Here is a 14810-nt window from a genome sequence, read left to right as displayed (position 1 = left end):
CTGGATTGCATCTGTGGTTTGTGATTCTGTGGGAGTTCCCAAGGGAGAATAATGTGTGACTCAATGCGTTTATGCACAGATCGAGTAAGCATGTGACAGAGAACCCACGCCATCTGTGTCTATGAAACATGATAATGTAAAAATAAACCATGTCAACTTATTGAAAACACCCCCATTCAGCAGTGCTCCAATTTGTCAGTCAGAATTTATTTAAAAGGCAAACACAAGAAACACTGAAAGGATGAAATTCCAGCCACTCTGTTTTTCGGGACGCTACACGGCTCGCCAATTTGTCAGCTCCACTCCAAAACAGTTCACAAAAGGGCATGCAGGCCTATAAAACCTCCCACACCGGGAAGAGATCCTGGTGAAAGCAGCGTACAGTAGCTCCTGTGCCCCCCACTCCTCCTCCTCCCTACTCCATGACTAAGTGATTTAGCCAGCTCTGGTGCAAGCCTCCTCTCGCTTACAATGCCTCCCTGGGTTAGTGACTGTGTGGGGAGGGTGGCAGAGAAAGCGAGAAACCCAATTTACAATGTGGTTTACACGCGGCCGTCCCCCCACAGACGGCGCCCGTCCTTGGATTGATGTGTGGTATGCATAGTTTTTGGGCGCAATTTGGGCACTAGGGGGAGAGAGAAAGAAAGAGAGGGCAAGTCTGTGTATGCGGAGGGTGCAGGAGGGGGCGTACGGGGCTCAGGCTGTCTGTTCTCTCGCCCTCTCTTTGAGTCAATAGTGTTCCGGCAGCTGAGGTTCTTTATGAGGGGAACAATCTGGAGGGTCTTGTCAGAGTGCCGAGCAGCTGCTGTTTTCTAGGGAGCTTCTTTCATGGACCACAGGCCTGGAGTGGGCTGGTGAATACAGACGCTCCCCTCCCATTCTCCTCCTCGCCCACCACCCCTACCTTCTCTAATTCCTCATCCTCTCCCCCAAAACCACCCCTAACATTGGAAGCCCCTCCCGCACACTTCCAGATGAAGAGTGGCACTGAGGAACATGAAGAGAGCAAGAGACTGTTACTGTGTGTTAGACTCTGCTCCATCACCCGGGGTACCGTCCTTCACCCTGAACAATGCTTTCATGAGGTATGTGAAGATCCTTTTGTAAGACAAACCCAGACGTTAAATAGCGTATTAAAACACAAGCCACAAAATATAGCTCGAGACATATTGGCACCTGTGATCACATCTTTATAACCTGACATGTGAGTGAACATCTGATTTCTTTTATAGATCACAATAAAACCAGAACCCTGATTCAGGTTTGACCGTAAAAGGCTGATTACAGCAGAGCCACTTGTATTTCTCCTGAGTGGGATTTTCATTAGCAGAGCAGTGAGTTTGCATTTGCTCCCTTTCTGTCATTGATTCAGTTAGTCAGATCAGTAGCACACACTGCCTCCCTTCTTCATATAGGACTCTGGTACATTACATTCACTAGGCTATAACTTAACGGTATTTCAATCTATTTAAGCAGCCACTTCAGAGAAGGACACCACTGGCACCCTTCATCCCTTTCCCAGGTGTTAGGTGGTGGGTGTAGCAGTGAACCTGCATTGGTTGGCTTCAGGCTGGTGTTTCAGTTTAGATTTCAACAGGTGTCTCCTGTCCTAGCTGCTGTCTGAAGGCACCAAGTTCCCTGTGGTATCCAGCTGCATGCATTTACATGTACAAGCTGACACTGGGCACTCTGTGTGGTCTCTGTAACAGAAAACGGATGGTCAGTAGTAGTCTGCAAACAAAGTGCAAAAAGGATTCAAAGGCTACAGAAATATTATTTCTGTCCAACACTGCATTCATTGGGGGAAACTAAAGACTTAGTTGTACCGTCAAAGGGAGCACCATGATTGCCTATTTACCAGCCTATTTACACTGTAAAAGGGAGGTCCTCTACTTAGCGGGATCGTAGCATGAATAAAACTTTACAGAATTACACTGATCTATGCATTTAATGGCAATCAAAAAGAAAGATTAAGCATTTTGAATACTGCATGTGTTCACTTTGGGTATAAAACAGAACATTATTTATCACTTTTCCCTCCTTCATATGCCTAACTATTAAAATATTTCAGATTTGTTTGACAATCACCTCCTGATATGTTTGGTTATGTAAAAATGCACATGTATTAATTTTTCATTATTTACATGCTTTATTATTTATATTAACTATAAAATAAGTTTTTGCTTGTTGTTCCCTTGTACTAAACCCATGTATGTTGCTGTGTTGCCTGTAAGTCTTAAAGTATTGCGTAAGGACTGGGTAAGTATAAGTGAATTGCCCTTCAGTATAAATCAGTGAAGTTGTCTGAATCCAAATCTATTTCATAGAAAAAACCACATAACATTTTATAGTGGTGGCAGAAGCTAAACTAAGAACCTTCTATAGCTTTTTAATTAATTTTCGTTTCAAAATCAAAAATCAAGCACATGGAAGGAATACTGGCTGCAGCAGTGAGCATGTTGACGTGTCTGAAAATTATTTAATCATGTGCTCCATTTGTACCTGAACCAGTTCAGCATATGGCCAGCATGGCCACCATGTCGACAGTTGTGACACCAGGTGAACCAGTTGTTGAACTGAGCAAGTTTGTTCTCCCTTGTCAAGCCCACTTTTTCGTCTGACTTTCCAGTTCCTGCCAAAAAACATTTATCCATAAGTCAATATTAACATCAATAAAATTTGACTAGTTATCAATGTTGCTACGAGTTTCACCACAGCAATAAGATTACTGGGTTGACCACTGCATGTCCACGTGCTAACTGTCCCTGAATGTGTTTCAAAGTCCACATATTCTTCCCTGCAAATACTCAGTCAAGTATTATAGCCACTTTAGCTGTTCAACATTTGCTCCTGTTAATATAAATGTCTGCTGAGCCTCTGTCCACATGCTCTACTTTACCTGGGCAATTGGAAACAGGTGTGCCCATGTTCATGAGGCAGAGGGCACAGCGTGGCAGTGGTTTCCTGCAGCCAGGGCAACTGGTGACTTTTGACTTGGTGGGTGAGCCGCTGACACCATATTGGCTGAAGCCACGGCCCTGGTGAGGCATCGCCGAGCAGCTGTAGGAGATGGACTTCCCACAGAAGTTGCAGCTCACAAACACCTGCCAAGAGCAAACACAAAAGTCGGATGATAAGGAAAGATGAACATGACGGTAAAACCAACATGCACACGCTTACCAGCTGTTTGGATTTCATTTGTAGGGGAGAGTGAGATAAATGCTAGATATTAACTCAAAAATCCCAACATGATTAACTGTGATTATTGGAATGTCAGCAATGCAGTCAGGTACTGCCAAGTCTTACTTACAGCACCAGCTCATAATTGCACATAAAAACCTCTCAAATATTAGACTTTATAAAAAAAAAATATGTGGACTATGTGTCATGTATGAAACAGATTTCACTGATGTAAAAGGAGAAAACAACGCAGGTCACGAACAGCAAAACAAGTTTTCCAACAAGAATTGGAGAGCAGAGCTGTGGGTGTTAGAAGCTTGGCTGACATACTCGTCAGATTACTTGGAACAAACTGCCTGTGCTTTAAAAAAAACAATTCAGTCATTCTCACTTGGTATAAGGTTAGCAGTGTGCAAGGAAGTAAATGAACAAGACAGACTGCTTTAAGTGTGCTGGTGCTGCATCATGTCAGTGCCAGAAGCATGCCATTTAATGTCAACACAATATACTGCTGTTTTATTGAGAGAACAAACACATGTATAAAATTGTCAAATATCAAGTATTTATGGCTGAAACTTGTGATTTAATTTCATTAATAAACAATATGTTCATTATTTTTTTATGTAAAATGTCAGAAAACTGTGAAAAATGCTCATGACAATTTCCAAGAGCCAAAGTCACAAAATTCCATGTTTTATTCAACCAACAGTCCAAAGCTCAAATGTATCAAATTTACAATGACATATAACAGAGGAAAGAAGAAATTCTTCCAATTTAAGAAGAGAGCAAAAGCTTGACATCAATAAAATAATAATTTCAGCATTATATTTATTTTAAAAAAAACTTCCCTGAACATGTATTACCTGAGCTAGTGGCTTGGAGCTGGGGTCCAGCTTGCCTCTATGGATATCAAACTCAGCCCGTTTGTGCCAGAATCTCCAGGCATCCAGCAGATTGCGGTAGTTTTCAATCCAGGATTGGACCCGAGGGTCTTTCAACACGTCACCAGGGGAACCCTGTTGGGAGAGACTCTTTATGCCAGAGCTTATTTCACTTCAGTGTTGGTTCAGCATTGGAAGGCAGTTTCACACTTCCTTATTCTTTCTGCATCGATCCTCCTAACAAAATGTATAGATGTCTGTATGTACTGCATGTAAGTGTTTGCAGTACTACACATTTGTGTGGATTCCTTGTATGCTGCAGTGCCCTTTTCAGGAGCAGGTTAGAACAGGAAAATAGCATCAAACAAACTACAAGAGTTGTTGCACAGAACAAAAAGGTACAGACCTGTTCCACCACTTTAATGTCTTTGGTGTGACTTTGTAGATACAACTGCATGAGAGCAAGCAGCTTCAGTGAGGTTTGCCTGATGTTATTAAAGCACGTACAAGTGTCAGAAATGAAAATGCAAGTTTTAGCAAGTGCAGTTATCTCTCCAAGGCCATCAGTTTCTTTTTCTTGCAGTCTTGTGTTTAGCTCATATAGGTCACAGTTTCAGCCCTTACACCTATTACAATATGTTCACATTCTGCAGTGTTGAAAAAATACATTGCATGCATACATACTGCAGCACCTCTTTGCACCCTGTCTGAAACACTGTCTCTTCTGAAAAGCTCAGTCTGCTGATTAGTCAGCAGGCCCAACAAAAGCAGGGTAATGTTCGTTTCTTCTATTTGACAGTGCTCATAGATCCAAGGTTACAACACACTAGCATAAGTGACTGTAGTGAGATAAGAATGGCGGACTGTGGGGAAGCTGCTCATTCTTTGTTAAGGGATACATCAAGCTAGCTGCTAGGCAGGCTAATGTAAATGTGTTACATGGTAACGCTGATGAATAACAAAAAAACAAAAAAGCTGAGGCTTCAAGTAAGGTGTTTCAGGTTGGTAAGTTGTTGTTTTGAGGCTTTGTACCTTTGTAGACCTTTCACACTGAAACAGAGGCCAACTTAGCACAATTTGTCTGATGGTGTACCTTCAACATGCAGAAGCTGGCAGTCTGGACATCTCCAGTTCGGTCCACATAGCTCTCCATAAGATCCACACCATCTTTAGTCAGCCCGGTAAGCAAGATGCCCTCAAGGTTGCCCGCTTCCTTCATCTCATTGGTCAATTTGTCGATGTATCGCGGCAGCTGCAGCAAAATATCCCAGAGAGATCCAATTTATTACAACGGGCATGAATGAGGCACATCGTTGTATACAAATCATGCAGCTGTAACAGATCAGTAAATTCAGACCTACAATATGGTGTTGTCGGGACATAATCTGCAGCTGAAAGCTTCACTTTGCAGTTACCTGTGCATCGCTGAGAAACATACAGGCAAAGGCTACTCGGTCTCGCACAGCAACACTGCTCTCATACTGAAACAGAAACAAAGAATCTTATTATCACTTATCATTTTAAATAAATAAACACCATTTGGGGGAGAAAGCTTCTATTTGCCACCTGCTGCTTATATTCAGTAGATAGCTAACATATCGGCACAAAAACACTCTGCAGGAACTGCAGTTGCAGTTTGTTCAGTGACACAGTTCTGTTGGAAAAACCCATCATCTGTGACTCCTCTTCAATTCTCAAAACCAAGGCAGGAAACAAAGTCAATGTGACTAGCTAAATCTTCTTATCATGCAATTTCATCATTTTTTGACAGGAAAAGGTTGAAGATGAGATAAACAAAATCAGGAGCATCTAGTGGCCAGAATCTGATGCAAATAATGTCGGAAAAAGCAGAAACACACACTGTTCTGGGCACAGGTTCCTTTTGACGTAAGAGTTATTTGACTTTTAGTGCTGATGACGGAAATGTAAAACGCCTCTTCCTGTGCACCTGAGGATTTTCCCTTATAAAGACTACTGGAGTATTACCTGCTTATTCATCACTGCTTTAAGAATGTGTAAACATTTTTATGAGACAGGAACAAAGGGGCTACTGTTAAGTGAGAAGAGAGTGGCACTGAAATTTTTTTTTTAGTTCACTGACTGGCTTTAAAAATACATTGATATTAAGAGATCCAATACCAGCACGCCATCATAGGCTCCAGGCTCACTGGTGAGAAAGGCAAACATGATGCAGAGGTAGGGGTTCTTCAGCTGCAGCCTCAGAGAGCTGCACATCTCCCTCCACAGGGAGGACTTTTCATCGGTATAGCCTGACAGAGCCATGGCAACCACATTGAGGTTCAGGTCACCTGTGAAGAAGAAGAAGGAGAAGGAGGAGAAGAAGAAGAAGAAGAAGTCAGAAATGCAGGTTTATTTACTTTATGCTCTCAGTAAAGTAAGCACAAAAAAACACACTTGAAAAAGAAGGTTGAGGATGAAGTTTTAGAGTAGACTTTCACAATATGAGGCAAAACTACAATGTGAGATATCATTGTCAATATTTCCATCACAATAGAGATCAGGTGTCTTTCTGTTTTCTGCTTGTCCACTACTAACATCGATCCAAACACTAAACAGTCTCTGCCTACTGAATGAAATACAAATATTTTTTTTTCGAATATGCCAACATTTGGTTTACTTCACATTGCTGCTTGGTATAGAATATTTTCTTCTAAACTCAACACAAACATCTCTTGACATTCTCCTTGCGCCTCTCATCCCTAAGGCTAGTTAACCACACAGCTGCAACCAAACTGGCACAATCTGAAAGAAACTGATGCTTCGTCCGACTGGTCCAGTGCTGTGACAGCTTGACCCATATAGCCAGGGATTCATCTGACAGGCCAAATGGTTGCATGCTGTAAATGCATGATGCAGGCCAATAAATGTATTGTCCTCATGCATCAGATTTCAGGTAGTCCTGTGAAACTGAGTGTTTTACATGGCAATGGTGATTAAAATACACATTATTGGTCAGGACTACTTTTGTTCAATTGTTCAGAGATCAAGCTTTGAAAAATACATTCCATGACACTGGAATTACTTTACTTTCACTGTTAGTTCAGATTGAAAACAATTCCAGATTTTAAGCACCACTCCAGCAAACAACTGAGGAGTGCCTTTAACCCGTTTTTTTCAGACACCGTGATTGCTCCAAGAGTCTTTATTTTGCACATTCACAGGTTTGTTTGTTTTTTATTTTTTGGGGTCTACAAAAATGTATTAACCCTCAGAGGTCGACAAAACTACATTATTTCTCTCTTACTGTATATTGCTGCAGTACCTCTGTTTACCCTCTTTCTTAAATCTTCCATTTTCGCTCCTGTCTCTTTAAAAAGTCAAGTCAAGAAATTTAGGTGATGTTGGTTACACCCCCGACCTCTGAGTAAAGGCAGGGAGACATAGCCTACAGCAGAAGCAGCTTTAACAAGGAAATAATGGCAGACTGCTATGCAGCTGCTCATTCTTTGTTTGAGGGTGCACCATACTACTCGCTAGGCATGCATTATGCAAATGAGTTACATGGTGACATAGATAAGTAACAGAACAAAAGCATGAAATTTAAATGTGGTGTTTCAGCCAGGTAGAGAGCAGTGTTTTCTGTGGGCAAGAGCGGACTTTCTGCTTTGTAAAGTTTACAGACTTTTTGCAAACACAAGAACAGGAAAGAGAAAACCCCGAAAAGCATAATAGGGGATCTTTATAGTTATGTAATGTGTTTATAGGGTATCAAGGGGTAAAATAATGCAAAACACAACCAATTATAGACTCAACATTAAAAATTTAAAGTAGTTTGATGTTTTCAGAAAGACCATCAGATCCTTATTCACTTTCTTGCCAAAAGCTGGATAAGAAGCTCAGTACCACTCTCACATCTGCACACTGAATATGGAGCTACAGCCAGCAGGCCGTTAGCTTAGCATAAACACAGGAAGCAAGCAAGAGGGAACAGCTAATGTGGTTCTGTCCCAGTTTCTACACTGTGGTTTTCGCACAGATTAAACAAACTAGATAAAATGTGTTCAATGGTGAGGTGGTTTTAGGTAGGTTTTTCCTTTTTAGAATATGTAGGCAAGCTGTCTGTTCAATAACTGTTGCCTGGCTGTAAACCACCACCTGGACCCTTATTTAGTGGACTGACAGGAAAAAGAAAAAAAAAACACATATCTCAGAATGTCCTTACTATTCCTTCAATATTTAATTCATCTTGGATTAAAACTTGAAAATGAAAGAAATCACTAATAATGGCTTTGTCTGCAAGAGCAACAAAGTCAGTTTTGAAAAAATATATGTCAGATTAAATTAGGGTGGGAAACTGTTATGCTTAACTTACCACTTTCACCAAATGTTCTTATGTTGTTTTAAGTGTGTGCAGTGGAATCAGTATATGAAGTGGGAACAACCGTTTGAGAACCGCTGCGATGGCTCTGTTGACACGCCTTATCTAATGAATCACCCCATCAGTCATGCTCAGGAAACACTCATTAGAACACACAACAGAAAAATGTTTGACCTACATTGGTGGAATTTTTCTTGGTCAAGACATGTGTAAACAACAGCTTTCTCTCTCCATTTTCATTAAACTTTAGTGTGAAAAGCAGTGCACTGAGTGTTCCAGTGAAAAACATGTTTCCCCTGCTGCTACATTTTTGAAATTCCACGTTTTTCCAAGACCTAAATGTCATTTGGTTTGAACATCTCTGCCTGGTGTTTAACATCGTTTATGTCAATAAATAATGTACTGCTATTTCTCTCTATGAAAGTTTTTGCTCACAACTACAATGTGAAAATACTAGTCACTAGGTAGTGTAAAAAAAGTATGCTTGTCACAACTGTGCATTAAAGGTGTCCTGTTTTTTTCATACACTTGCACAGACTCTAAAACCTCTAAAAAATATTGCTTTCTATTTTCCTGTTGAAGCAGCATGACATTACAAGGCACAATTAAGCAGATAGAGAATGTAGCCAGTTTAAAAGTTGGATGTCACCCTGTGCTCTTAGACTGTGTGATCAGTACTTTTTCACAATTTACTGATGTCTTAAGACCCAACAAATAACTGATTAACTATCTGAAGCTTAATCAACTATGAAAATAAAGGCTAGAAGCTCTAATGCACATTCATTTGTTTAAACATGTGTAAAATAAAAATGAATGTGTAATAATGTGTCACAAAACTGCTTCACAGCACTCACCCTTCTCAGCAGTAGCTCCCTTGTTGAGGATTTGAATTGCCCGACGGATGTCCAGATTGAAGAGAGCGACAGCAGCCGCCCGTTCCCACTCCTGCTCCTGTTCCAGCGACCGCAGGAAGGTCTCCACATCGATGTCAGGACCCCGACTGATCCAACCACAGAGCCGCAGGGCAAGGCATCGCTCCTCGCTGTGGTACCGCGGTACATCTGTCTGCCGGTCCGAGCCGGTCCAGCACCTGCGGCTCTCAGCGGTCCCTTCAGACAGAAAATTCATTACGCCAGTTTTCAACATATAATGATACCTCTTAAAGTTGCTTGAAAACACTTTCAAATGTTTGTTGCCATTTTCCTAAATTAAGCTTTATATTACCTTGACTTTTAACATGGTTCACAGGATCAGTGTGTCATCTTCTTACCTGAACTGGTCTTGACAATGTTCTTAATACCAGAGTAGACCACAGACTGTTTGTTCCCCTGCAGTTTCAGCTCCATGTCCTCCACACACTGCTTCATATGTGATACTTGCATAGGAATTGTAACTGATACTGTATTTTGAACAACATAATAAAGGCACATGACAAGGCAACAACAAAACTACAGCATGGTAGCATAAATTTGTTTTAAACCTGATCAGAGCACTGCAGAATAATGTTTTGATCAGCTGAAGAGGGGACATGTAAACATTTTTACTACTGATTAGGATGTACTATAGAAAGCCAACTTCAAAACAGCATCTCAAAACTTAGCCATCTACTTTTGGAAATTTCACATCTTAAAAATGTATTTCTATGTCACTGTAGATAAATCTTTGGAAGATAAATCTAATTTTTGTGAAAGTTTTCTGCAAAAACAAAATGCATGCCACCAGAGTAATGTGAAAGATCTATCACATTATTTTGGGACTGGTGGTCTTGATAATAATATTATTAATGGCATTTTGATTACCTGTATTGTAATAATTCAAAGGCTGAAATCTTAAATTATTGTAATATCAGTATCTATTATGTATAAAGCCTTCAGAGAAGAACCATGATAGACCTGCGACAATCAATTATTTGATCTAAAGACGAGTAATTGCCAACTATCTGACTAAAATATCTCTGTAAAATCTAACACTGTAAGGTCTTGATCTTACTATGTGAAGTGTCCTGAGATGACTTATAATGTAAACTGGTGACATACAGTTAAAACTAAACTGAATTACTAGAGAAGTTGATAAATATTTTAAGCAATTTTTCAAGCAGAATTGCAGTTTTATACTTTTCTTTGTTTTACATTAAAATAAAATATTTTTGAGTGCTGGTTAGACAAAATATTTGTGGATCATACAATAGTTTTCAGATTTTTTGAAAAACCAAACAATTTCTGGATTAATCAAGAACATAAGTCAATATATTAATAATGAAATAATCCATAGTCACTGCAATAAATGTGTTGTTTACACTGTTTCAGCAAGCAGCTGATTGACCATCTGTTTTACCAACCATCTATATAGTATGTAACTTTGCAGCATCTTAAACTTAATGATTAAATTATTTTTACATGTTTCATTTTCCCTATTGAAAAGCACTTTGGGACTTTATTTTTTAATCTAAATGTGATATATATAAATACCAGTGACTTTACTTGTTTTCACTAATACATTACTACCCCATTATGCAGGTATTTATTCCACTTCATCCTCATAAAAGGATATAGTACAGATCAAACCATAAAGACTTAAGCTGGACATCATTCCCTCCTGCCAGCAGGTGATTCCTCCACACCTGGACGGTGTCGTGTCCATACTTGGACTGAGCCCTTTGCCTCATCTTAGTGGCGATGTCTTTCTCAATCATGCTCTCAATGCCTTCAGCCGAATCCTCAACACAATCGTACAAATGTCGACCACACGCCCACATGAGTGAGGTGGTGGAGCTCCAGGCCAGTGAGATGCGCTCAAACACAGTGAAGTCAGTCATCACGCGGTTGGCTGCCGACACCACCACCATGCGGTTCTGAGAGGACGGGTGCCAGGCAAAGCTGCCGATTTGGCTTTCACAGGGCTGCACGCTTCGCTCGATGATGGTGGGCTCCGTCTCATCGCCAATGGGCGTTGGAGTATGCTGCATATCATACAGGCGGATAATGTTGCTGTCACGTGTCAATGTAGCCAGCAGGCCAGTACGAGTTGGACACCATGCCACCTGAGAATGAGAAAAGAAATGAATCACTTCAATAAATTCTAAAAAGGTTTGTCTACAAAATCAACTGTATGTAATATTGAAAAACAAGTAGGATTCTCCAATAAAGCACTGGAATTTTATGCCATTTCAGCTAAACACAGTGTGACTCTTAGCTCATCGCCTTAAGGACAAACATCATCATACCTTAGTGAGTGGTTTGGGCTGCTCTGTGAGGGTGAGCACAGGCTTCTCAAACTTTCTCAGATCCCAAATGGCCACCTGCCCCTCAAAGAAGGAAGCCACACGGTCATGGAAGTGTGGGTCGACGGTCACCCCCTGGATGGCCTTGGTGTTGACAAACGTTTTCTGGCTTGTGTTTCTCAGGTCAAATATTGCAAGGTTCCTGTGCATACCCGCCAACAGCAGCTTTGGGTCACGAAGCAGCCAGCAGAGGGACAGGCATGCATCATTCTGGCCTAACTCATACAACGGTTTGGTCACTACTGTGCTTGAGTCCAAATCCACAGATGAGAGACGAATCTTCTCAGCAGCTACACTGGTCTCTGGGGCAAACTTACTGCTAATGTCCCATATAAGCACAGAGAAGTCTGCCCTATGCTTGTCCAACCCAGCAGCCAGTAAGTTGCTGTCCACAGGGTTCCAGGCTAAAGTGTTGCATTGACGGGCATGTTTGGGCACAAACTCTTTCCCCACGAGCTCCTTACATGTGGAGTTGTGGCTTTGGCCCAAGCTGGTGAGCACAACTCTGCCGTTTGCTTGGCCCACAGCGAGTAAACACTCAGGCTCATGTTTTGGGTACCAGGCTACACATTTCATGTAAGGGGTGTCAGAGTTAATGGCAAGCAAAGTAGCAGCAGTTTCCTCAGAGAGCGGGAGGGTGCCAGCCTTCGTTTCTGCACTGCCCACAGGGCCAATGCGGTACAGTCCCAGTTCAGAGTCACAGATGACATAGCGGTCTGGGTGATGGGGAGACCACAGGATGTCCGGCTTTGAGCCACTCATGATTTAAAAGCAGCTAGAAGGGCTTCAAAGGATTCTGCCTTCCACAACCTGGAAAAATGAAAGATCAAGGATAAATGATAAGTTAAAAAAAAATAAATCCTATTGCAAATATTTTGATAGATGCAACGTGTGTCACAAATTTTAGTAAGATGGGACAATTTTGTTGTTGCTTTCCATAAAAAGAAAAAGAAATGGTGATGCAAGTTTTACACCAGTCTTTGACAAACAAGGAAGTTCTCTGATGTCTGAAGAATATGATCTGTAGTTCGAGGCATCTCTGTAGCACCACAGAGCCTAATCTAGTGTAACAGTATGTTATGGCACATTTCATATTTCTATTTTTTGTTCAATAAAGCAGAATTTGATAGTTTCACCTAAATGCATTAGATTCAAACTGCCATGAAAGCACATAACAAAATCATAGTTGGGTGGTGTGAACATACTTCACACATGCTTACTCCCATAGCTCCTAAGAAGCCTGTCACATACTTGACGATGGTGTACCTTTGCCATTCCCAAGGTCTACCAAGGCACGCTACTCAGTAGCTGTCTTGGCCTCATGTTGCTCCCATCTCCACCCACAGACCTCCCCTGGTGGAGGCTGCAGCTAGTGGTTGCTTTTGTGTGACAGGATTTGATGTTTAAGAACCACCACAACCCTGTGTTCACCACCCTAAGCAACACTCTCCTGGAGATGACAGGCTTAACAGTGGGGTGTGCACAGTGACTGGTGTGGGATCTCAGTCCAGTGACACCCAATCCAGGCCAACCAAGTGGAACGTTAACCTGAGCATGTTATGAAGGGTTTTAATAGCTTTTTTTTTCATTAATTTATCCTTATTTACTTTTATTGCTGAGTAAATGTCATTGTTTGTGTGCATTTTTCATTGCTGTGATAGCACACATACATCAAAATTATTAGCTGTGTACTTGAAAAATAAGGTGGTTACATTCCAAGTAAGCTGAAACTTATTTTAAAAATAAAAATACATAAAGAAAAAATTTTAATAGGGCACTAAAGACCCTCAATAATTATCGATATCGATGAAAACAATACATTTACACCGTTATAAACTTTTCAGCTATATCGCACAGACCTGAGAGATTGTCACAGAAATGCCCACATGGATAAACAGTAGTGATGCCACAGAGATATTACACACTGTGCCTTGCTGCAGTGGATGTAAATAGTTGATTTGTTCATCTAAATCTGAGCGACACTACTGCTGGCTCCAAAGCTTCATCTTAAAAGTTAGCAACCCCGTGCTCAGCTAGGAACATGTCTAAAAATAGTACAAAAGCGAAATGTAGCAACATATATTAAAAGCTGACTAAATACCAACGTGTAACAGTAAGTAAGAGTAAGCCTCTAAGTTTGTTGACATGCTATTTTAACTAAGCTAATGCTAACAAGTGAAGGGCGAGCGAAAACGCAGCCGTTTAGCTTTTGCTAATCCAGCAGTCGAAAACATTAGCTAACATTTGACATTAATAACGATGAGGTCTTACTTACACACGAACAGTGGGTTTAAACGAGCGAGCGAGTAACGACTTAACACACACATGTCGGGAAGGGACAACTTGGAGCCCCAGAGGATGTTGTGTGTTACACCAAAACATGTTCGTATAGTTAGACGTGTCAGCTGCTTAGGTTCCGCTTAGCAGGCCGAGGAGACAGGTACCAGCAGAGGGTGCAATTGTCGTGTCAAAAAATTTTGTTTTTTCTAGTTTATAACCAGCAGCTACAAACATGCCCAAGCTGCAGTAGACCTTTAGTTCCCTGGTGACAGAAAGGGTATGCTTATCTGAGATTTAAACGTTTCTGAAATGATAATAAATGATGAACAAAGAACGTCTCAATATGGGCTAATGATTAACCCTGATGATTAAAATCAAGTATATCACAATGCATTAAGCACTTATGACATTCCAAGCTATATTATGAGTTGAATTAATCATTTATGAAAAGACCTGGGCTGATTCTAAACTTAACAATATAGCAGGTAAAATATATGCGGAGACAAGGATGACTGCAAGCGAGCTGATTTCTTTATTAGAGTTTAATGCAGATCAGAGTAGCTGTAGTGTATATAAAGTGGTTGAATCGAGTGTTGACAGATCAAAATTTTTGGCACGACAACATGTATGTCTTTAGAATATTTAGGATAATCACACAAAACGAAGTGATCAGCACACTCGGACTGTGAAGTTGATTCTAATACATGTGTTGTACTTGAGAATCATCCTACTACAACATCTCAGCTGGTTTTTACATTAGTGGGCGAGAATGGAAAAGTGGAATTTCATTTGGGACTTTTACGCACAGCATCCAAACACTCCGCTTTCGCAACAATCCAAAACACTAAAA

The 14810-nt window shown here is 40.8% G+C and overlaps 1 protein-coding gene across 1 annotated transcript; it reads right to left on the bottom strand.

The window, feature by feature from the left end:
• Positions 1 to 186: 186 nt before the first annotated feature.
• On the bottom strand, positions 187 to 14094 carry mios (missing oocyte, meiosis regulator, homolog (Drosophila)). Its single transcript, XM_023290911.3, has 12 exons — positions 13956 to 14094; positions 11624 to 12490; positions 10951 to 11440; positions 9671 to 9769; positions 9255 to 9509; positions 6201 to 6370; positions 5477 to 5542; positions 5155 to 5313; positions 4044 to 4196; positions 2900 to 3104; positions 2503 to 2632; positions 187 to 1700 (listed from the first exon to the last, which is right to left on the bottom strand). Exons 2-12 carry the CDS (start codon positions 12440 to 12442, stop codon positions 1610 to 1612), a joined length of 2637 nt encoding a protein of 878 aa, XP_023146679.1. The 5' UTR covers positions 12443 to 12490; positions 13956 to 14094; the 3' UTR covers positions 187 to 1609.
• Positions 14095 to 14810: the final 716 nt, after the last annotated feature.

This window comes from Amphiprion ocellaris, chromosome 9 (genome assembly GCF_022539595.1).
Source record: "Amphiprion ocellaris isolate individual 3 ecotype Okinawa chromosome 9, ASM2253959v1, whole genome shotgun sequence".
NCBI lineage: Eukaryota > Metazoa > Chordata > Actinopteri > Pomacentridae > Amphiprion > Amphiprion ocellaris.
Note: the sequence above shows the minus strand (reverse complement) of the source record. Positions and strands in the feature narration are given on the sequence as shown.